This window comes from Anabrus simplex, chromosome X (genome assembly GCF_040414725.1).
Source record: "Anabrus simplex isolate iqAnaSimp1 chromosome X, ASM4041472v1, whole genome shotgun sequence".
In the NCBI taxonomy this organism is placed as follows: Eukaryota; Metazoa; Arthropoda; class Insecta; order Orthoptera; family Tettigoniidae; genus Anabrus; species Anabrus simplex.
The window spans coordinates 209,370,579-209,393,752 of NC_090279.1; the positions used below are offsets into that span (position 1 = coordinate 209,370,579).

Sequence of the window (23,174 nt, forward strand, 5' to 3'; positions counted from 1 at the left end):
CCCCTTAAGTCACATTTAATTTAAAATGAATATACTAGTCAAGTATTATTTAACTTTAAAGTTTTTCAGTCTATTGAAGCCCAAAATATAACACTGAGGACGCTAAAGACGCTAAAAGTATCTTTAAATGAAAACATTCAGAATGACATGTTTCGTTCTACAAGATATCCTCAGTACTATCAAATCACTTTTAAACATGCGTTTGCAGTATAAGTATGTGCAATACTTGTCAATAATTGAAAAGAATGTTCAGTTGGAACTGACAACATTGTGACTGAATGGGTGTCCATTCCACTAGGAAAAAAAAAGATCTCAGAAAATTATAGTAGGTGAAGCATTATCTGACTCTGTATTGATTAAGAGGGGGTCCCACAGGGCACTGTTCTTGGACCTTTGTTTTCTTATACATACAAAAGATATTAGTAAAGAATTGGAATCAGAAAATAAGGATTTTGCGGATGATGTTATACTGTCAGCGATCTCATGAACAGCTCGACAATAACGTGAGATGCACAGTGGTAAAAGTCAGATTGCGAATCTCACAAAGTGTAAAAGTCCTTACAATTCTTATTACTGCGTTTATGGAGTGAAGGTTCATCATGAGTATCACCGTGTGTACCTAGGTGTTAATATAAAAGAAAGGTCTTCATTGAGGTAATCACACAAACGGGATTGTAAACAAATATAGCAGGTACATAAAAGTCTCTGGTAAGACCCCAACTAGTCTATGGGACCCTCAGCAGGATTACTTGATTCGATAACTGGAAAAATTCCAAAATAAGAGCAGCTCGATTTGTCCTGTGTGATTTCCGTCAAAAAAGTAGCGTTACGAAAATGTACAGTTTTGGCTGGGAAGACATGGGAGTAAGAAGACGAGCTGCTCGGCTAAGCGGTATGTTCCGATCTGTCAGTGAATAGATAACATGAAATGATATTAGTACAAGAATGAAATTGTGTGGTGTTTTTAAAAGTAGAAAATATCACAATATTAAGATAAAGATAGAATTCACAAATTGGGGAAAATATTAGTTGATATAGTATTATAGGAAAAGTGGATAGGGATTGGAATAATTCACCAAGGGAGGGTCAATCATTTATAATGCTCTTGTAGCATGAAACATGTCATTCTGTTGGTCATGTGTTCATTTTTAGTGTTCGTGGTTCGACAGACTTAAAAAAAATAACTGAGTGGACACTGAAAATGAATGCTGTTCTTCTGACCAAAAATAAAAACAGTTAAGTATAGTCAAAGTGAATAGTCAGATTTATGTGGAAGAAATATGTGAGAGTTCATATTCCAGTCTACTTTTTGAAGTGCAGACTTCATCAGCCATTTTCTCACATAAAAATTGTCCCTTGCTTAATTAGATGGATCCTTCATTTGTTGCTGGAATTGAGAAGATAATACTACCATGATGTATAGCCAGAACAGAAGCAATAGATACGATAAAATGTACGGATCTATTTTAGGTGAAGCATTATCTGACCCTGTATTGATTAAGAGGGGGTCCCACAGGGCACTGTTCTTGGACCTTTGTTTTCTTATATATACAAAAGATATTAGTAAAGAATTGGAATCTATTTTACCGTCGACTCAACTGGTACTGTTGTGCAGAGGGGCCCAACTAGAATGCACTCCCTTTATTATGTCTCAATTTATGTTGCAGTGATCGCTGTTGTAAGAGATGCAAAACAACGCGGATTAACAACGTCGATTGGAAAGGGTAGAGAGATATTTCCGACCTCTTTGCGTAAGGAAAAGTGCCGAACTTCCTGTGCCTCACCTTGAAGGACGTTGTTATTTCCAGAATAGTATTGGTCGTACTGTCTTTAGACAAATCCGTTATATAAGTTTTAGTGGCGAAATACATTTGACATCAATCCAGGGCCTCCTTCCAATAGCCTACGACTGAAAAGCGTTATCAAACAAAGCACACTTTTTCTTACGTACTCCCATTCAAAGCCTCCAGTAAAGAAGAATTGGTTATCAACTTGTCCACCATCTGTCCCTTTCTTGTTCGTAAACCCTTTGCGGTTGCCAGTCTTGTATTTTTCTGAATGTTAAATACTTCCGCTTGAAACATAGTTTAATAAAGACCGGTGCAAAAAATGTTTTAATTTCCATTTCTTTTTTGCAGAAGTGTCGTAACTCTATATTACCACCTTTGGAAGAGTTACGCTTGTCAAAACGTTTATTAAGACTTCAAATAATAATCTGTGGTAAATGGATCTGTTGGCCTCCGGGTCGCAAGACCACGGGTTCGAACCCGACATGGGTATTCGCACTTATATAGGGCGTAAAAAACGTCCCTTCTACACTCCATATCAACGTGTAAAAGACTTCCAGTGACAAATTTGTTGTTTACCCAACAAAACCAATTAAAACTCAGCCATAGATCATCCAAGAGAAACTTGGTTCATCCTGCCATCTGGTAGAGAAAAACGGAACCTCAAAATCGACACGCAGACAGTTTCAAAGTAAAATGCCTGCAGATAACGAATAATACTGTCAAAAATTTATGGATAATACTGCAGTGACATAGGTATATGCAAATTACGCTAGGGTCCAACGGAAGGGGTGAATAGGGGAATGGGATAGACTGGAGGGAAGTAACGGTAAGAAGTTTAAGAACAAAACTGAAAATTATAGAAATTCTCTTTACACTTTATTTAATACAATGTTTTTCGAATAACGTGTGTCTATAAGTAGTGTCCGAATGCTTATATACGAGTAGTAATAAATTAGAATCCTAATATACGCTAGCTCGTACAACTGTTCTGCTGTGAGTTTCGCATAAACATTAGGGGAACCACCTATGAGAACGCCTAGGAATTATGTTACTTTCACTACAGTACGGAAGAGCAGGCTAGTTGACACTTTCTAGTAGCCAAATTAGTTTGCATCCTAACCTATTACTGCATAAACATTTGGGCTCTACCTATCAGTAAATAAATAAATAAATAAATAAATAAATAAACGGCAGGCGATCCTCTAACAAAATCGCGACAAAGGTCCAATTTTAGCGCGAAATTGCAGCACTCATAAGACTTGAGCGGGCCTCGTTATTAATAGACTTTTACCTGCTTACATAATTTATTGTGCTATGCCTCGCTAAGACTTCAACGTCCTGGCAATGATTTTACACTTGACTTGGACATACACACTTTTCCTCCGCAAAGTATCCACAGCGAGCTCGTGATTAGAATCCAGATGTTTAGGCAGTAGGAAGCATCGCCTAGTCCACTCTTCTATAATGTTGCGACGGTAACATAACTTCAAGGGTTCTAATAAGCCGGGCCCCTCATGCTTATGCAAATCTCTCGCTCCGTAAGTTTACATTCTATCCTATTCCTGCCTAAAAATCCGGTCTCTGCTCGTGTTTCTGCTGTAGTTTGAGCTGTTGACAACCAAATCTAACGTTTCTTGTACTATCTTCATTGGATCTCTGTATGGGTAAAAAGTGACTCCGCTAGCTTAACAGTTAATACCAGAAAACGAGGGAAGGTATCCTAATTCAACTAAGTTTTCAAAATTATGAAAAGCTCTAACAACAACTGATATAGAATTTTATTTTATTTATATCTGATTGAAAGGTTCATCTGACAAAAAGTCTTGGTAACAAGACTTACGACTTAACAATGAATATACTTCTCCACAAGTGGCAATGTTTCCAAGTGGTATTTTCGTACTTAGAAACGTATAACTCCTACAATATCTGTTCTTTTTAAGATATTAGTGCAGAACAGCGTAGATACATCGTTTATAGGCCTACACCAGAAATTGAAAGAGAATGCATTCACCTTCAGTGATAAATCACGATATCTGCAATAGTAGCGATTTTAGCCAGGCACTGCTTAGAATGCTGAGAAAACTCCCAACCCCTACTTCTCATTAACATTTTTTTTTCAGATATCGTGTGTAGTATTGCACTGGAATGCAAGTGTTCAGAGAAAAAAAATCACACGAAGTTTCTATGGCGGACGTTCAACTTCATGTGATTAAATAGTATTTTTAACGTTTGACTGATTCTAAAAATTACCGATTGGACAACGAGAAGGAAAGTTCTCAAGATTGTGCCTATGGGAACGATTAATATTTTGAGAGCTAACACGGAAGAAACGTTAGCTACTTGAACCACTTTCCATTTCGGATTATAATCCAGAAGACTAGGCTATGCCATTAAGACTCCATAGTACTGTTTAAGAATGACTTACTTGGGACAATATTTTAAAATCATTCTGAATGAAACATTATTTTTAAGAGTGAAATGCTTCTCTTCCAGGTCTGTGTGAGTTGTGTTAGTAAGCCATGAAATCCTATGGCTTTTCTGGAATGTAATTCTTAAATTCAAAATATTTGATATGTTCGAAGGTCCGATTTCTTAGTGGCTTTCGATTCAGACGGTCCTGGGTTCCGGGGATTTTAGCCGTAACCGATCAATTTCTTCGGCTTGGGTTATGGTTACGGCTGTTTGCGATCGTCTTCACATACACGTGACACATCACTCTAGCAATCCTCACATAAACATGCTAAAGTGAACACATCTCTCCATATAGGTTTCGAGTAAGGATGGTAAAACTGAGCGAAGACCGCCTCAAGTGCCGACCTCAAAATATCTTGGAAGAGGCCAAAAATGATAATACGGAGGACTCCTTTCTAAAAATTAAGAAGCCTGCTACCTAGACAGCAAAAGTAGCCAGAATGATGAATATTCACAGCCGGGCCCTTTCTTAATGATTTCACATCCATTGACGTATACATCAACGAAATGTGCAGTGTGTTAGTTTAGACCACAGTTCAGGTAGAAAGATGTGATGGTTTACCACTGCCATACCGGCTTTCCACAAAGTCAACCGGTGTTGGAACCTCGGACAATATGTATGACTACCCTCTTAGGTCTGTTTTCTCATACGGTGTCAGGGATGTGGTGAATTTATATGGTATATTTTTACGGCCGGATGACCTTCCTGACCTTAACTTCAGTTAACAAGCTAATGGGCATGAAATGAATGATAGTGAATGAAATGATGCAAGGAAGTGGTAGAAGTCGGATGTGGCCTATGGGTAGAAAGTGTCCCAGCATTTGACAGGAAATGAAAATGGGAATCCACGGAAAACAATTTGCAGGACAGCCAAAATTTGGGGTTCGAACCTACGCATCTCTCGAATGCTGAGCTTGAATTCCCAATACAGAACAGAAACCCTATACAATTAGCAACTAGATAAGATTCAGCACAGACAAAATATTATAGTGAAAGTTTACTTTTAAAATGTGGTGACTGAATGATAGAAAATGAAGATATGTCAGGTTTTTTTTTTCTTCAATAAATCCTATGGAGGTTTCCGAGCTTATTTACGCAACAGTTCAAGTGACAGTCTTCCAAATACAGCGCACTCGAAAAGAAGTTGGAGGGGATCCACAAAAGTATGAATAATCATCTGGAACATTGACCGTAAATCGCTCAAATTAAAACTTAAATTTTCCATAGCCGGATAGACGCCTTTTAGCGTTCTTGTAGAGATTTCCTGTTTTATACGTGAATGGATTGAATGATTGTTAGACTTCAGATTCGAATGTGAACGAATTTGGTTAGTACAGGCCGCTCTTTCATAATGTAGCGAGAGTAACATAAATAATAGAAGTTCTTATAGGACGATCACCTAATTGTTATACAAATCTCATAGCATAACCGTTGTGCAGGCTGTTGTAGGCTTCTTACTATCGGCAGTAAGTTTGCATTCTAACCTATTAATACCTAAAAATCCAGGCTCTAACAATTGTTAGAGCGAAAGAGAGCAAGTATGATGTAGAGCTATCGTCGGGTTAAAATGTAGATAGAGAATATTAATCATTTTATAGATAGGCCTACTGTGTAGATTCTTAATATTATTAAAATAATGTCGCTATGTACTGTATATTGTACCAGAGTGCCGTGCGCCCTAACTTCGCCACAAGGGTATAAAATCTAACGAAGAACTGAGAGGAAAAATATAATTTACTTTATTAGTTATTTATTGATTTCTTGTATAGTGTTGTGTTGCCTTGGGATATTTCGTTTCCAAGGGAATATTTTTCTTTATTTTCGTATTCTTCCACGATTTATTCGGTTTCAATTTGTATGTGATATGGCGGACTTGTAAAAGATAATAGTGGAAAGGAAAAGTTATTCTACAGTGAACATAAGTTTACAAAGCACAAATATGAGAAGGTCGAGACTGGTTGGAGATGTGAATAGTGGGACATTTATTATTCGTTGATTATTCTTTCTGCGAATAAGAAATCCATTATAAAAGAATCTACAGAACATTTGAATCACTCGGCAAACTGATGCCGTAGACTTAGAACAGCGCAATTTGTGCAAGCAATGCAAGAAGAACCTGGAATTTAAGGTGGATTTACATCATCTATTTTACGAAGACATATAGCAGGTGTTTCGAGCGAAACTAACTACCGCAGAGGTAAAGTATGAAAAGAATCCTGGGATAAATTGGGGCGAAAACGTTGCCTGCAGAACCGAGAACATTGAAAATTGATGGATTTGTTCTCATAAGAACAAAACAGCAAGAAATTAATTTGCTGTATTAATTTGGTGACGAAATTCACTTAGTGACCAAACTATATGATGGTAAAATGTATACGGTGACCAAACAAACTGACGAAAAATTGGTGACGAAATATCCAGTTACGAAATTACCTAGACCCCAAACGACATTAGTTCTGGAGCTGGGATATCAAGACATTTACAGGTCAGAATGCAAACTTACTGAAGCGACTAACGGACAACAGTTCTGCTATGAGATTAGCATAAACATTAGGGGTCCCGGCCTAATAGAATCCCTACAATTTATGTTACTTTAGCTACATTAGACTATACTACCTACTACCCAAATTAGTTTACATTCTAACATCGTATTGCCTAAACATTATTTTGAATCATGATGTAAATAACGAGTTTGATTGTTGGTTACTCTCTTTATTTAAATGTCCTCATAATCTCATCATGGCCTGTAATTACCGGACGGTATTTTTCTTACACTGTCTCGAAACCTGTCTCTTCAAAGTTGAAGAATATTTTATAACCATGCGTTGCGGGTCAGTATTTTTCCTCTACGCAGGCAATTTTGATAACTTATCTTTTACATCATTATTAGAGTATTTCGCCAGCAACGCTCAACAATCAGAAGACATAAGTATACTGACAGAACATCTTTACGATTTCGGATTATAAAAAAACTAAACACTGCTGTTGATGATGCTGGAAGTAGAAGAAAGTATTTCATTTGAGATGGGAAATTCACTGGCTCAGAGTAATGTCCTGAATAAAAAAAATTATAAGCTACTCGTCAACATGCAACGATACCGTCCACGAAATTCCACAAAGTTACATACAAATTCTGAAAAGGACTTCAAGCCATACAGTCGTTATACTGTAGAAATCGCATGCCCTTAAAATACAGTGAACTTTAAATAACAACTTAGACAAGCACTCGCAGGAGATACGATTTCCTCTAAATTAGGGACTTCGTAAGCTGACTTCTCCATTAGAAATTCACTATACGAAAGGAGAAATTTTGAAACTTAATTTAATATCATTGAATTTTGCGTATCATATGTCCGAGCAATTTTGGTTAAGAGGAAGTGTCGATCAGCTCGCTTTTCTGTAAGGCAACGAGAGTAACATAATTGTTAGGGGTTGTGATATGCCGTACCCCTAATGATTATGCAAATCTCACAGCATAACCGTTGTGCAAGCTAGAGTATAGTTGTTATGTCCTTTACTAAGTTTGCATTCTATCCTATTTCTGCCTAAACATCCCTGTACTAATGATGGTGAAAATAATAGAAAAGATAATAATACTCAAAGACTACGAAAAGAAATACACTATTGTATAAGAGTGACAGGAATAATTTCAAGCTGAAATTTCAACCAATTTGCATTAGAATACAAACACTACGTAAATATTTTCTTTCATAATTCCATAACAGAGGAAACATGCAACATAAAATATACACGAATACACTGACTTTTCTCTATTCCAATATGAAATTTTGAAGTGCGGAAATCAAAACATTAGAAGACAAATTCATTCAGTTATTTAGCGTGTGGTATAGACATATCCTAAGAAATAATACAAATGTACTCAAATCTATACACAACAATGGTCAACGAATAAGTTCTCTCTGACAAGAAACGAATCCAATGTCTTTGCGTAAGTGACACACAGAATATATTTTCTGTAAGTTGTTTTAAAAGTTGACGTGAATACCACACAGAATTCAGTTATTCTCATGTTTAATATGAAGTGCGTTTTCATGCAACAATATAATTATGGCAGCTAGTTTGTTGATGACGTTATTTTGCTTAAGTGTTCGTTAAATTCTAAAGGCCGCTTATGTTCAGTTTTTCGGACTGGTATCGGATAGATGCTTTATAAGAGAATATTATTACACAAAATAAGTTTTAAGAAAATGTCTACTTACAATATTTTAAAGCCATTGTTGTCGATGTCATCTTGGATGACCGGAAGTGGTTGTTGATTCCAGGTGGCTTAGTCGATGAAAAAATAATTGTTGATCTTAATCTTCATTCTTGAACACTTGACTCGTCTTGATCACCGGATATTTTCTTTTTTGAGCGTGTGTCAATCATTATAGGTGAGGATGGATAACGGAGGGGTGAGGGGGAGAGTAAATGAGGAAGGGGTGGATTGGTGATTGTAGGGGTGTTGAGGTGAAGGGGTACAGTATATTGTGTATAATGGTAAACCTTATGTTGTTCAGTGCAACCTCGAAAACGTAGAGGTGGAAGTACGAGTGTGTTAGAGAGAGACAGCGCGAGAACGATCTAGGGGTGGTAGAGCGGGTGGGGATGGGGGGGTGTAATGGTCAACACTCCACCCTTTTCTCTCTCCCTCACAGGCTGGCGACCTCCCACAACGCTACTTGGACCACACCGCGCCTGCGGGATGGTAACACCAGACCCACCCCTTCTGTTCCACGCACGCCCTGCATCCCCATAGCTTCTACACTCAGTGACAATCTTTAAAATTGATCCCTATTGGCATCCGACGTCCTCTGTCTTAGCACAGCATTTCTCTTCCCCTTCCTTTGGTCGAATATGCACTTCCAATATCACATCATTGAACATCAGGCATTACAACTTGTCTGATAGCAATCAAAATTAGCCATACTCACAGATGTCAAAATTGAATTCTAAATACGAAAAAAATCATATGAATAATATTAATAAAATCAATTCCTAGAATTCAAAAAGAAATATAAAATACAGACAAAATATATTTTCTTTCACAGTAAAACGTCTTATATTCGAAAACAATATTATAAAATTATATTATTATTATTATTATTATTATTATTATTATTATTATTATTATTATTATTTGCCTACCACGTCAACGAACATAATGCATTGCAGCTTTCCTAATTGAGATAGATATTAGCCATACTTACAGATATCCAAACTGAATGATAAAAAAACGATAAGCATAAATAAGAATAAGAATAATAATAATAATAATAATAATAATAATAATAATAATCATCATCAATAGATTCACATAGGCTCTAAGACTCAAAAATTCAAAATATAAAGGAATTCCTTGATAACAGTTTACCAAAAAAGTTTTTGTAAAAAAATCACTGAATTTCTAAAATGACCTTTTTTACGAGTACCGGTATTTACGTTTGCAACATTTGTTTAATTTGTTTAATTATAAGAAGCTCAAATAGCGTCGACCACTGTGAAATGGTTAATATTTTCTCAACATTTTCAATGGTTTTAGTAAGTTCATTGAAATAAATTGGAATATATTATTATCAACCACTAATTCAGTTAGAAAACAGGTTATTCTTGATTTTTTTTTTTTTAGGAAATCAATTATAATTTTGCAAGATAAAACTTGTAAATATATTCACAAAACTCCGAAAGAGGTAAACAATTTTTTTTAATGTTTTGTCGATAAAATCAAAAGCTAATTTTTGAAGAATTTAATTAATTAGATTTCTGAAGATATATCTTAAAATTTGCTTTCTTCTTCTTCTTCTTCTTCTTCTTCTTCTTCTTCTTCTTCTTCTTGTTCTTATTATTATTATTATTATTAGACCCTATTATTATTGTTATTACTGATGCTCCATGGAATTTCTCATAACTTGGAATATTATTTCGCCTTCGCAGTCAATTTAATCGTATACACTGCAAGAGTCCATACATTATTCATGCTAAACAATCAATAAATAAACTATAAAATTATTTCAAAGAAAATTAGATTTTCTAAAAGAAGTAATGACCCGTTCTTTAAATTCGACATTTTCCCCAAGATAGCCTATCTTAACAAATCCTGACAGAGAAAAATATTTCTGCTTTGATTTTTCCTCAGAGTTTTCTGGTCCTGATAAGAAGTTGCTTTGAAAAAGTTTCCTCTACCTACATTTACGGCATTCGGCGAAGACAATTTCGTGGAGAAGGGGAGAAATTCTTTCACTGATCAGCATTGCTGTTATTTCTAATAATCCTACTGTAAACAAACTGTTTAATTGTAAGTTTAAAAAAATCTGGGGTGCAGCTGAAACTATAGTGAATATATATATATATATATATATATATATATATATATATATATATATATATATATATATATATGTGTGTGTGTGTGTGTGTGTGTGTGTGTGTGTGTGTGTGCACGGAATTTTTCCCCTCGTCACTTTCCCTGAGTGTTTAAGAATTTTTCCGCAAGTGACACTGAAATGTCTACCAGTGTCAAACCGGTATAGTACCGGCACATAACCACCCCCGCCAGCCTGGCCCCTCTGTACCCTTCCGACTCCTTCACAATCCCACATTAGGGAGCTGTAGCTGAGCCGCGTGCGTATTCCTTAGGATAGGGGTAGCTGTGGAGGGGAGAGAGAGAGAGAGAGAGAGAGAGAGAACAGTAGGGGTGGTCGTCCAGCAAGGTAGTGGGGAAGGGGGTAGGGGGATAGCAAGAGGATGCAATGCATGTGATGTATATATGTTGCTGCTTTCTGGTTTAACACAGCGAAGCTTCCTTTCTCGGCCGCAAGATAGCAGCACCTCGAAGGCGAAGCTACTGGCGAACGGCGGGCGGGGTTGGTGCTGCACGTTGTGTTGGGATTTTGTAAAAGGGAGAGAGAGTCAGACAGCCTGAGGAATGAGGGTGAGAGACAGAGCGAGATGGACGAGAAAGAAGGGTTGAAAACTGTACTACTCCCTTATCCGCCCGTGGATTTCAAGTAAAAGGGAACTTATATGTGTCAGAGAGAGAAGGACTCTACTGTTGTCTTTCAACTGTTCCTCTCCCCCGCTCTGTGCTTTTGCACCCCTTCTCATCATTCTCCCCCCACCCCCCACCCCTGGTGTATAACACTCACCCTCTCTCTCTGTTACACATTTTTTTTAAAACAGAGATTTGGCGGTCTCTTTTCAACCCCTTAAAGCTTCTTATATCCATCTCTTACGCGCTGTGCAGCTCTTCTTCTTCCCCTCCCGCCCTGGCTCTCTGCAAAGCCCTCTGTACCGTCCCCACCACGCGGTCGTAGACTCGCCCCCCACCACCTAACCAAAGCCCCACCAATACTGACAGCAGGCCCGATGCGCGCTGCACGATTCAGTTCGAGGGTGGGAGCTCTGTAGAAAGGATCATGACGTCTGTTGGACACGTGTTTACGTTATCACACACGTGCAGTACCTAATCTTTAATTGCCTGTTATCGATAGCCAAAAAAAAGGAAGAAGGAACTATACTCAATTAGAGAAATATATTTTTATTACCAATCAACATTGATTTTATTCACCGACTGATTGCAACACGAGTTTGTTTTGTTTTTGGAATCATTACTAATTCCATGTCATCGTGTTTTCCTACAATTAATTATTATCAGTGAAATGACAGCAAGAACGCCGGATCAACGACAATGTGTCAGTCGCCCAGGAACATCGCTGTCTCCAAAAATGGCATTGATAAGTCCGCTGAATGTTTTCGAAAGTGCCGACGAAAGTTCATCTACTATATCGCCGTCAGCAAGACTTCTGCATAGCGTGTTTTGTGTAAGTGTGTGCTGTTTGGTGTTGTTAATAGCTATCATTTTCTGACAAACATGTTTATTTTCTTTAAAAAAAAGTGATCCCCTATCCTTGATTGTCAGAAAAAAAATTACAATTCGTTGTTCTCACAATACGAACGAAACAGTGCTGTGAATTAAGTGTATAAAATTATTTGTTACAGAAAAGTGTTTTTTAGAAATCTAATTACCAAGTTTTCTACTACATTTCTAACAATTAGGTCGATGACAACTTTACTGAGTTTTGCCAACACTTATGCGCTGCTGTATTTTTAAAATCTTACTTTGAGCAGTCGAGAAATTTATTCTAATTGCTTAAGAATGTTTTACCAACCACACCGTATTGTCTAAGGTTATTGCAGATTAATCAACAGATAATTCATACTCGTTTCCGTAATCCCATTACCAATTTTACGACTGAATGCTGGAAAATTCATTAGATACATTTACTTTGCTTGCAATCACGTTATGTATTTGTAGGCCAAATTGACAGGTGTCTTACAAGTATTCTCCGTGATGTGATTAACATATACAAATAACCATAAACATAAATATGTTAGTTTACTATTGAGAAAAGCACGGTTACAGGAATTTAGTTACGAGAAAGTTAACTTTTGTTAAGTGTCCCGTTGGTTAGCGCATGCGATTCAGTGAGTTATTATTGTTGGAACAGTGTTAAGAATTTTACGAAGATGCTCAGACCTAGAATAACTTTCAGGAATATCCGTAACACTCCTGACAACAAAATCTGTTCATATCAATAAGTCTAGTTAAAATCTGATAAGGGAATTTAGGTAGGTAAGAACTAAAAGGAGAAATGTGTTAAGAGAAGAAAAAGAAAGACTTACATTTCTGAGGTTCCGTTCGTTTCTCTTTTTCTGTAGGGCAATTCGATTTTGAAGTACACGCGATGCTAAAGAAATCTAAAGATAACATACTCAGATCTAGGGAAAATACTAGAAAGAGAAATACAATTTCCTCCAGAAAATACTTTATAAATAACTTATAAAATAACATTCGTTAGAAATCGGTTCAAATGATACATATGTTAGAATTTACATCAAAAGGCACAAGAACGAAACGGTGTTAAATTGAGTGTTTATTGCTGAATAAAGGAATTAAGAAACTCAATAGTCATTTTGGTATTTAAGAGAACATTCGAGAATATAAAAATTATGCGTCAATTCTAAAATTCCCTACCCCTTTAAAATAAAACCTGTCGTTTTATATTTAAAATATGTTTGAATAGCTTTTTTAGAAACTTAAAAAATATTTTCACACTCACTTACGAGGTTTTCTTCTCTTTTCTCTTTCAGTGAAGGCGGCGACTTCAAAGGTGAAAGAAATTCTTCTTCATGACGCGACGTGTTGATGAATATCATGAAACACTTTTGTTGAATACCGGTGGCTTATCGAGAATACTGAAGAAGAAGATATGAAGTTTTGTTGTTCCTTTGTTATTCCATCTTCTTCTTCTTATCCTCTTCGAAAAGGAGAGTGAAGGAAGGAGTGGAGAGAAAATAACGTGGTTGTTTCTGACCACCGATATTTTTTTATCAGTTTCGTTTCGAAGTCATCTCTTGTTTATGTTTCGTTGGACGCTATGATGTGATTCTCAGTAATTTCCCAAAAAGAAGGGAGAGGAAGGAAAGAAAAAACACATAGGCCTACGCATGAAGTTGCGAAGATAACACGAGGACCGAAAGAAAAATGAGAAGTATCAGGAAACAAGAGAATATGTCATTATTTCGAACATTACAGTTTTCAGGAATTTTTTAAAAAAATTCGTTGTTTTCAGTTTTGAACTTGACATTTTTCCTTTTTCTGTGTTGTTTGTATGATTGACATTTCATTAGCACCACCCACTATATCGAAGCCACGCCTATTTTTATATATACACACTATGATTATCAAGAAGATCAAAACATGAAGTAAATAGAAGTTGGGAAGTAGATGGCTAAAGAGAAGATGAAAAGATAAATCTTTGTTACTTGTTATTAAAAGAGAAAACATTTAATGTTTTTGTTGTTGTTGGGAGTCGAATTTTTGAACTGAAATGATGACAAGTACTTTCTAAGAAAGAAGAGGACATTGTTTGTTTGGTTCTTTTTTTTACGTTACCTGTTTCGGATATAGTTTCTCTTCTGTTCCGTTTTGAATTTTACTACTACTGTTTTGTGTCGCCTGTTGATATCGCACCAACACCTGGTCGCAATGGACATTCAGGCTATGCAGTCCATGGATTGGCTGTTTAAGAAGGAGAGAATTTATCTGTTGGCGCAGTTTTGGCAGCAGGTAAGGCAACGTGTTTCTTTTATTTAAAAAAAATATTTTCCCCCTTATTGCATGCAGTGTTTGTGATAGCTGGTGTTTTTTGTTCTGTGCAACGTGCTTCGACATTCATCGTGTCGTATAGTCGTAATAATAGGCTACATAGTTCAGTTTCACTGAAATAATAAGAATGTTCCAGTAAACTTCTTCTCAGACGAGAAGACGATGCATTCTAGCGCAGAATTTCTATGTCTAACGTAAATTCTAAGTCCCTTATAATATACTCATGTACAGACATGCTTTAGAGAGATATTGGTATTCGCTATCAAGAATAGTTCCTTGAATCATTGGTCGAGCTTGTCTTACTGCGTACGTAGGCTATTTCATTTGCTAGCAAGCGAATCTAAGTCCGGCAAGTCGATTAATGGAAAAGCCACACAGTGTTTATTCTAGGGGGCCATGATTTCATTGCTGTCCAATACACCACGATTTTTAGGCTTATTTCGATAGCTCTACGCTCTTCGGACCAAGATAGCGTATATCACGCACATGTTCCCTTCATGACAGGTGAAGTTTCCGTTATTAATTTTCTCAGTGTGTGTTAGTAATACCGCTGTAACTGAAGATGGAATACATTGGCTTTAGCACATATTATTACACGGTATTCATTTGTTTCCATATTAGATGTTCCGAACGTCACGTCCGTTTGACAATTATGACTTAAACTCAGTAGTATCTCCCAAAAAATTTACTCCTCAAATAACTGATATGTGCTTTGCTGCACAACTAGTCATGCTCACATGGAAAATGATCTATAATCTCTCCGAACTGCGAGTGACTTTTTAAATAATTTTTTCTTTCATTTAACGCATGTATGTTTAAAGATTTATAACTTAGTGTTAATCTACGTTTTTACGTTTTATAAATTGTATATTGACAATAATACTAATTTACATGTAAATGCTTTAACAATAATAAAACATGTTTACTTTCATAGTGGTATTCCTTCACGAACGTTTCAACACGAAATATCGAGATTTCATTCTAGTCTGCCGAGTATTCTGTCGCACCCCTCTTTGCGTTTAACTTAAGGAGATTAACGACTCGTTAAGGCAAAATAGATTTCCTCCCTAATTTCTGGCAAACAATGTAAGTTAACGAATGATTAAATTTTCGTTAGTTCCTTCTAACAAGGCCTGATAAGTTGCCCTGCGCGCCAAGTTTGACGTAGTCTTAATACCAGAAGCGGTATTATCCGAAAAGTTGTGACTGCCATTAGCTTATTTGTAAAAAAAAAAAAAAAAAAAGACTGAAATGTCATATTTGTTCGCATGGCATGCACATTTCTCGTCATATTTTTAAATGCAAGTTGATGTTGTTCTTTTTCACTTTTCTGTTTAGTTAGCACATATATTTCTGATTAACTTTTAACGTATTTACGTTGGCTGATGTGACATCCTAAATTATACTCAGTTTGTCTGTAAAATAATTTTCTTTTATTACGTACGAATATTACGTTTCTCCGCAACATTTTTTCTCTTCCTCATCTCTATTTCTTTTAGCATGTTTAAATATTATTATTTATGCATATTTCCTTTTATTTCCCTTCGGTTCTTCAGTGTGCACAATCAGTTTATTCTTTCATTAGAATCCCAGCGATCTCTGGTATATTTAGGGTAGTCCGCACTCAAGTTTTGGGCTTGCCAATTATGTTACTGGGTTTCCAATACTTCGCTTTTGACAACCTTCTGTCGAGCAATTGCTGTTCAGAGTTCAGTGAAGACATGTCTATGACATGTAAGATACTACATCCAAACACGGAAAGGATACATTCTAATGAAGCTTGTAATACGTAACCATCATGGACAGAGAAATCGTTATTTTCACGCGGTATAGGGGCATTACAAAACCGCTTCTTTTAGCAAAACTAATGGAGAAAACTGTATGTTTTAGGAGACAGGCTTAAGTCACGTTGCACACATAATTCGCAAGAAGCTTTGAACATCCCATTATGACTGTTTTCATTTTAGTACTTTTATGAACAAAACAAAGAAAATTCTTGTGTAAAATATGACAAAATGTGTACAAGAAAGAACTACTTCTTGTCAAACCTACAGGTCAGATTATCATAGACCAAAATCGTTCGCAACATTGGGGTTTAGTGGTTTCATTTTTCACTTTTAGTATCGCAAGGAGAGATCCTTTCTGTTGACGTCTTTTCTACAGTGTCGTTGTGATCACAAATCGACGAGGACGACGTTGGCCTCTGAAAGACTACAAACTAAAGTTCTCTAAATAGGTCTACATATTTTGATTTATCGTAAAATCTATTGTGGAAATTTTCAAACACCACTGTAATTTGTTATGAACAGGCAGGAAGATTATACAATTTTTACATTATAAATTCTTACCTCAAGTAGGCCTATATCAGAATGTGGGGAAAATGATATTTTTAATTTTGCTAACAATTATTCAGATTCTTTCACGATCCCTATTAATATATATTCCTATAAATTTTAGGGATTTCCAAACTAATAACGTGTCCATTTTTTGCATTGTTGACTCGGGGATGAAATCTCTGACATTGTGATGTTCTTATAGCCTAGCGATTGACAAGGAGTTTATAGTTTCCAGGAGAGTAATCCGGTTTAGACAAATACTAGAATGTGCTAGCATGTGTCATTTAATATCTCGCGAACTACTTTGGTAAAACTTGTTTAATGTGTGTGTGTAACTTTAAAAATAATTGCCGCAATTTGATCCAATGAGTGAATCGTGTGATCAATTCAGAAATGAGGTCCGTTTAGTAAAGAACTCTATGTCCCAGTTCTAGCCTTCTGATGTGTGAAATCTGGATAGTTTAGCCTCACAATGTTTCTGTAATAAGACACCTTGTAGCTGAAATCAACTATCAATAAATCAATCAAGTACTAACGCACATTCCTCAACAGAGTCGCTGAGACCAAAATAAAACAGGAAATAGAATGTTAATACTTATTGCGAGTAAAAGACATTTAAATATTTGCACTTACACGTTGGAATAAACGGTTGGTTTCCAAGTTCAACACGTACTAAAATAAAATACCAACATTTGTTTTAGGCTTATATTTGAAGTCATCTTTGAACCCGTAATGTGATAACAGTATGGGATTTATTTAGGATTTCTTTTCAAGTCAGCTAACGTTTCGCCTTCTTCTGTGTAGTTCATCCTCAAGAACAAACGTCAAATAATTGAAAAACATCTTATACAGGGCACAAGAAAATTTGTTGATCTTTCGTTTATGTTAAAAGGTATTTATAAGGAAATTGAAACAAAAAGATGCTAGATAAAATTATGTATATTTGCTTTATTAAATACTGTATTTTGTAAGTAAGGTTAGCGACGTGTTTTCAAAAGCATGAACTCCGTGACTCGTTATTCAATAACGAGATGTACAGTGCAGTAGTTTCATCTAGGGGTGAGGAGCATCGCTCTGTTTGCATTCGAAGCCCGTCTCATAAACTATTTGCTTGTACTGGTAGACTATTAATATTGACTGGAAAAAAATACTGTCCTATCGTATATGTTTGGTATCATCACCAAAGCATTCACCTGGAGTTAAACAGTTCCAAAGGCACCCACTTATTTCTCTTGCTTTTCTGGAAAATGAACCCGTTAAATTCTAGACACCTGCAAACTAATCTAAAATTTGTCACAAACTGGGCAACCAGATTATACTGAAACATAACAGGGAAGAGATGAATTCAGAACACTAGAACAATGATTACTTATCGTTCATCCCTTGAAAAACATACCACCTTGAGTTTGTCTGATAATTTGGATGCCTTTTCAAACGGGTTCAAATCCTGAAAAGACAATATAATGAGTGGTCTATCTAATTTATAACCCTTGTGAGTGAGAATGAAATACAAACACCTGTGACCACATATTGAGAAGATCTAAGTTACCGTACATCAGAATCACTGAAATCCAGCACTTGCTCTCAATGTGATCGATACTGTACGCATTTGATTTTAGATATCTTAACATTAATACATTTACTATCATATTAATCGTATAATTCGAGGAGGTGACATGTATAAAAATTGGTGACATCTGAAGGCGATGTAGCCCATGCATCAGATCAGAAAGTATTGAATGGAAAGTGCTTATTCTCTTCATTTAGAGCAGTTTCCTCTTCGAAATTTCCTCGTCACTATGTGATTAATTTTATCTGTCTTTGGCTGCAAAATTCATCCTCTTGCTTGGAATACGTTGTTGTTAACCTCTTAATATTGCGGCTTTTAAAATAACTTGAGGTATGCGATACCTCTTATCAGGATACAGTCCAGGGTTAGATAATTTTTATCTAGTGTTCTGATGCACCGCAGTCTTTAGTTCCTTTCTGCGAAGTTATTGTTCACTCGCAGAATCTGCGCTGTCCCTGGAATTCTCTAAATTCTATTGATATAATGTAAGCCTTAATTGAAGTAAAAATCTTCAGGTCTTTAGAAAAGTAATCTAAGGAATCTCCTCTTCTTGCAGCTGTGATAGTTGTGATTGTTAACATGAAGGAATCAAGCTAAAATATTACCGAAGATATCTGACACAGTGGCAGACGAAAAGTTGGAAAAATGGAGTCCATTTTAGATTACGACCCTATGGTTTTACGGATATATTCACATTTCCAAGCCTTCTATATTGTTCAATACAGTCGTTTCCATGGCCCAAAATGATGTACCTGTTTCATTCGTACGAATCGACTTCAATTCTTGTTTTCAGAAACTGTTTTCCATTATCTTTATATTACATTTCTGATCACCGCACTTATTGGTGAGTTACCTGTCTTTGATTCAGAATAGATCTGGGATCGAATCCACCAAAAGTAATTTCTATTGATTTGTATCTCAATCTCACTTTACTCATGCCAAACGTAATATGGTACATTTTACCAGTTCCATATCTTGAGACATACAGTATTAGTATTTTGAAGAGTACTTTTAACTGCTTAAGTACTTACGATGCCGAGAGGTCAGATTTCTCCCCCTCAGTATTCTTCATCGTGCCCGTAAACAAAGACGCGGAGATGCCTTATTTTTATGACACTTTGTTGGATTGTGATAGAACTCGGTATATTTCGGACAGGTGGCCAAGAACTAACCGCCTGCGCCATTAGGGTTGGCTTTGATGACATTGCCTAATATTATTCTGTATAATATGATGGTTATATGTATTCAACATCATAAGTTATGCCTGTTAAAATAATCACAAACATCAAATCTGAAATAGATTCAATGAAATAGAATAATCAATACTGGAAGAGTCTTGCATATTTTAAAAATTTAACATGGTTTTCTCCAGAATGAAGTGGCACTCTGTTGAAAGATGTAATAAAAGGCAGCCTTGTAATTCGGCGAAGATAGTTCGCATAGGAATTATCTACAATACTCTTGGAGAACTCTATTCGTTCAGTTCGTATTGTACACAAACATTTCCCTTCTCTAAGCCTTCTGTATTATGCATCATAGCCGTTTCCATGGCTCAAGAGATGTAGAATAAGTAACTGTTTCATTCACACGAGTCCACTTCTTTCCTTATTTTCGGATCACCAGCAAATTAGGTGAGAGTAGCCCAGATTGTTTTGATATATGTACAGTGTTTATAGTAATCATTACTACAATTCCCATCGCCACCTTATAAATTATAATTATATCTCAGTAGTGTTTTATACTCATATTCCATTATATCAGAGTGTTTTAAAGCCGTATATGTTAAACTTGTAAAAAAAAGAAGAATTATCCCCTAAAATTTCTCCTTTACTACTATGAAAATCGCTAAAAATATTTATTGAAGTACATTTTTCATCATGGCCTTTCTTCGATTTACATCCCCATCAGCCCATAACAAGTGATTGACAATGTCTATGAATGTCTGTTCCAATTAAAAGAAACCTCATCTTGTAGTAGTATCAGTGATTGAGCCTGCGTTGATGGTTTGATTATTGCCACGACTGTAATATTTATTTCACCGGGAATTCTTGTTCGTGTTAACATCACTTGGGCAGGTTGCCAGTGTGAGTGGACGGAGAGGGGTTAGAGAAAAATTTACCTTCGTATTTTTACTGAACATGTTATCTGACGGATGAATTTCTAGTCGTGTTTCTATTCAGAAATACTTACTTAAACGTACTATTAATTACTGCAAGAAGAGCCCTGTATCTTGAAATGTTTTCATACTAAATACCTTGAAGTAATTTAGCAGAACATTGCCAGGATGAAATGTGAATGCTAGAAAATATATAATGTCCATCAAAATATGTTCACACCGTTATAATACCCAAATAAATGTTCATACAATAAGTAGTCTGCGTTCAGTTACTCCAACATATGGAAAACCTTACTACTAAGTCGTCCACCATACAAAAACGTCCTATAGGTATACGAAAAGTCAAATATGCCATCCGAAACAGGACAATTTGTCACCACAATTTTGTCCGGTCATAGTAAAATCAATTTTAATGTAATGGGAAATGATTAAAATTACAAAGATAAAGAAGGCATTCCGCATTTTCTAAGGGTCATCATATCATATGAAATTACACAATGATCCTTAGGAGGACAAATCACAAGAAGAGGAATAAAAGTTAGCTTTACGTCATCTTAAATACGTTGATGTTCATTAAATAATATTTTGAGACTCCCCCCCCTCCCACCGTTTTCTATTCCCCATAATGGATATACTGTTTTCAAAAATATGGATTTTATCGTCAAGGATATTTCAGCTTTTAAAAAATGAGTAAATTTTATTTCTGACGTTTTTTGAACAAGGACTTTTTAAAGAAGTGGACGACTTCCGCCGGTGGACGTCAACACACGGGGGATCTTCTGAAAGCGGACTGCCTCAAACGTGGCTCACATCTTCAAACGGAATAAGGCAATTAATTATCTGCTATAGGAAAATTTGCCAAATTCCTTTACAACTTCATTTTGTAATCGTACGAAACCTAGCGCTTATATCTTCCTTATTGAATATGCTAGTTATTATTATTATTATTATTATTATTATTATTATTATTATTATTATTATTATTATTATTATTATTATTATTATTATTATTATTATTATTATTATTATTATGAAAAATTGAAATGGCGTATGGCTTTTAGTGCCGGGATGTGTTCGAGGACTTCGGCTCGTCAGGTGCAGGTCTTTTGATTTGACTCCTGTAGGCGACCTGCGCGTCGTGATGAGGATGAAATGATGGTGAAGACGACCCATACACCCAGTCCCGTGCCAGGGGAAGTAACCAATTATGGTTAAAATTCCCGACCCTGTCGGGAATCAAACCCAGGACCCCTGTGACCAAAGGCCAGCACGCTAACCATTTAGCCATGGAGCCGGACATTATTATTATTATTATTATTATTATTATTATTATTATTATTATTATTATTATTATTATTATTATTATTATTATTATTGAAATGCAATGTCCTGTCGACGCAACCATAAACGTTCGGTTTTTAGTCCAATAGATGGCAGAGGAAACGTGTATCAGTTAGCCATTCCGAAGCTGAGTTTTTAATTAATTTTGTCTGGAAGAACATTAAGTGTTTCACCAGAGATCTTTTACATGCCGACATCATACCACATGGAGTATCGAATGGACTTTCTTTCCGCCCTTCAACAATCCGGCTACCTCTGTCGGGTTTGAACCCATGTTTCTAGAATTCGGAGGCCGACACTTTACCACTGATCAATAAAGGGAGGTGTTTAAATAAATACTTCGTTATCGGTCTTATTCGACGTTTCTCTCCCATAACTTTTCCCACAATCAGTTTGGTCGGGAAGCTGGTATCTTGCAGAGTGTGCCCAAGGAATTTAGGCGCCCTTTTCCTCATTATCATAGTTTCTTCTTCATTATTAATGTCATCATCACAGGTTGTTCTGCCGTCCGGCAGGTCCAATCATGGATGTGACCTCCATACCTCTCGATCTTGTGCCCTTTTCTTCACTTCTGCATAATCTTCCTTTCTTTTTCTAATGCTGCCTAATAACTGATATCGTCTCCTTCCCCTTCCCCGTTTTCCTTTTATCATCCCTTCAATTGCTACTCATAGTAAAGTGTTGTGTCTTAGATTATGCCCTATCCAATTTTTCTCCCTATTTTGGATTACGGTCAGCATGCTTTATAATGAACTTTCCAAAATTTCGTCATAACTCCTGCATTCCATGAGCTAAATTCGCTTCGTCGTAGCTATCACACTTTGAAAAAAAAATGAAATGGCGTAAATGGCGTATAGCTTTTAGTGCCGGGAGTGTCCGAGGACAAGTTCGGCTCGCCAGGTGCAGGTCTTTTGATTTGACTCCCACAGGCGACCTGCGTGTCATGATGAGGATGAAATTATGATGAAGACAACACATACACCCAGCCCCCGTGCCAGCGAAATTAACCAATGATGGTTAAAATTCCCGACCCTGCCGGGAATCGAACCCGAGACCCCTGTGACCAAAGGCCAGCACGCTAACCATTTAGTCATGGAGCCGGACGCTATCACACTTTGCTTCAGCTCCACAAAATAATGTACAAGCAGACACCCTCTTATATAAAACATCCTTTCCACTTGCTCTCAACTACTCAAAACATCCCGACCAGAGCTGCCGCTAACCTAATTCTCAAAATACCAAATCAGGGATCCACTCTCTAAAATAATAATTTTCTTGACAGTACAGTTTTATTCCATCCATATTTTCAAAGTAGTAACATAGTTTATACACCTGATGAATTCCGTCCTGATTTCTTCTAGATCTCCCTGCTGTCTTGTG

At 36.3% G+C, this 23,174-nt stretch overlaps 1 protein-coding gene and 1 long non-coding RNA gene across 9 annotated transcripts in view; one reads left to right on the forward strand and one right to left on the reverse strand.

The window, feature by feature from the left end:
* The window catches only part of LOC136886176 (uncharacterized), a 368,605-nt gene extending 359,399 nt beyond the window's left edge, over positions 1-9,206 (reverse strand). Inside the window, exon 1 of the long non-coding RNA XR_010861728.2 lies at positions 8,484-9,206. This is a non-coding gene — a long non-coding RNA (uncharacterized lncRNA). The remainder of the gene's footprint in view (positions 1-8,483) is intronic.
* A 2,457-nt stretch (positions 9,207-11,663) lies between these two features.
* Positions 11,664-23,174, forward strand: part of LOC136886379 (homeobox protein cut) — a 473,229-nt gene continuing 461,718 nt past the window's right edge. For all 8 annotated transcript variants that reach the window (XM_067159126.2, XM_067159128.2, XM_067159131.2 and 5 more), the window contains exons 1-2: positions 11,664-12,083; positions 13,414-14,392. In XM_067159126.2, the coding sequence (XP_067015227.2) occupies positions 14,312-14,392 (81 nt within the window). In that variant the 5' untranslated portion in view covers positions 11,664-12,083; positions 13,414-14,311. The remainder of the gene's footprint in view (positions 12,084-13,413; positions 14,393-23,174) is intronic.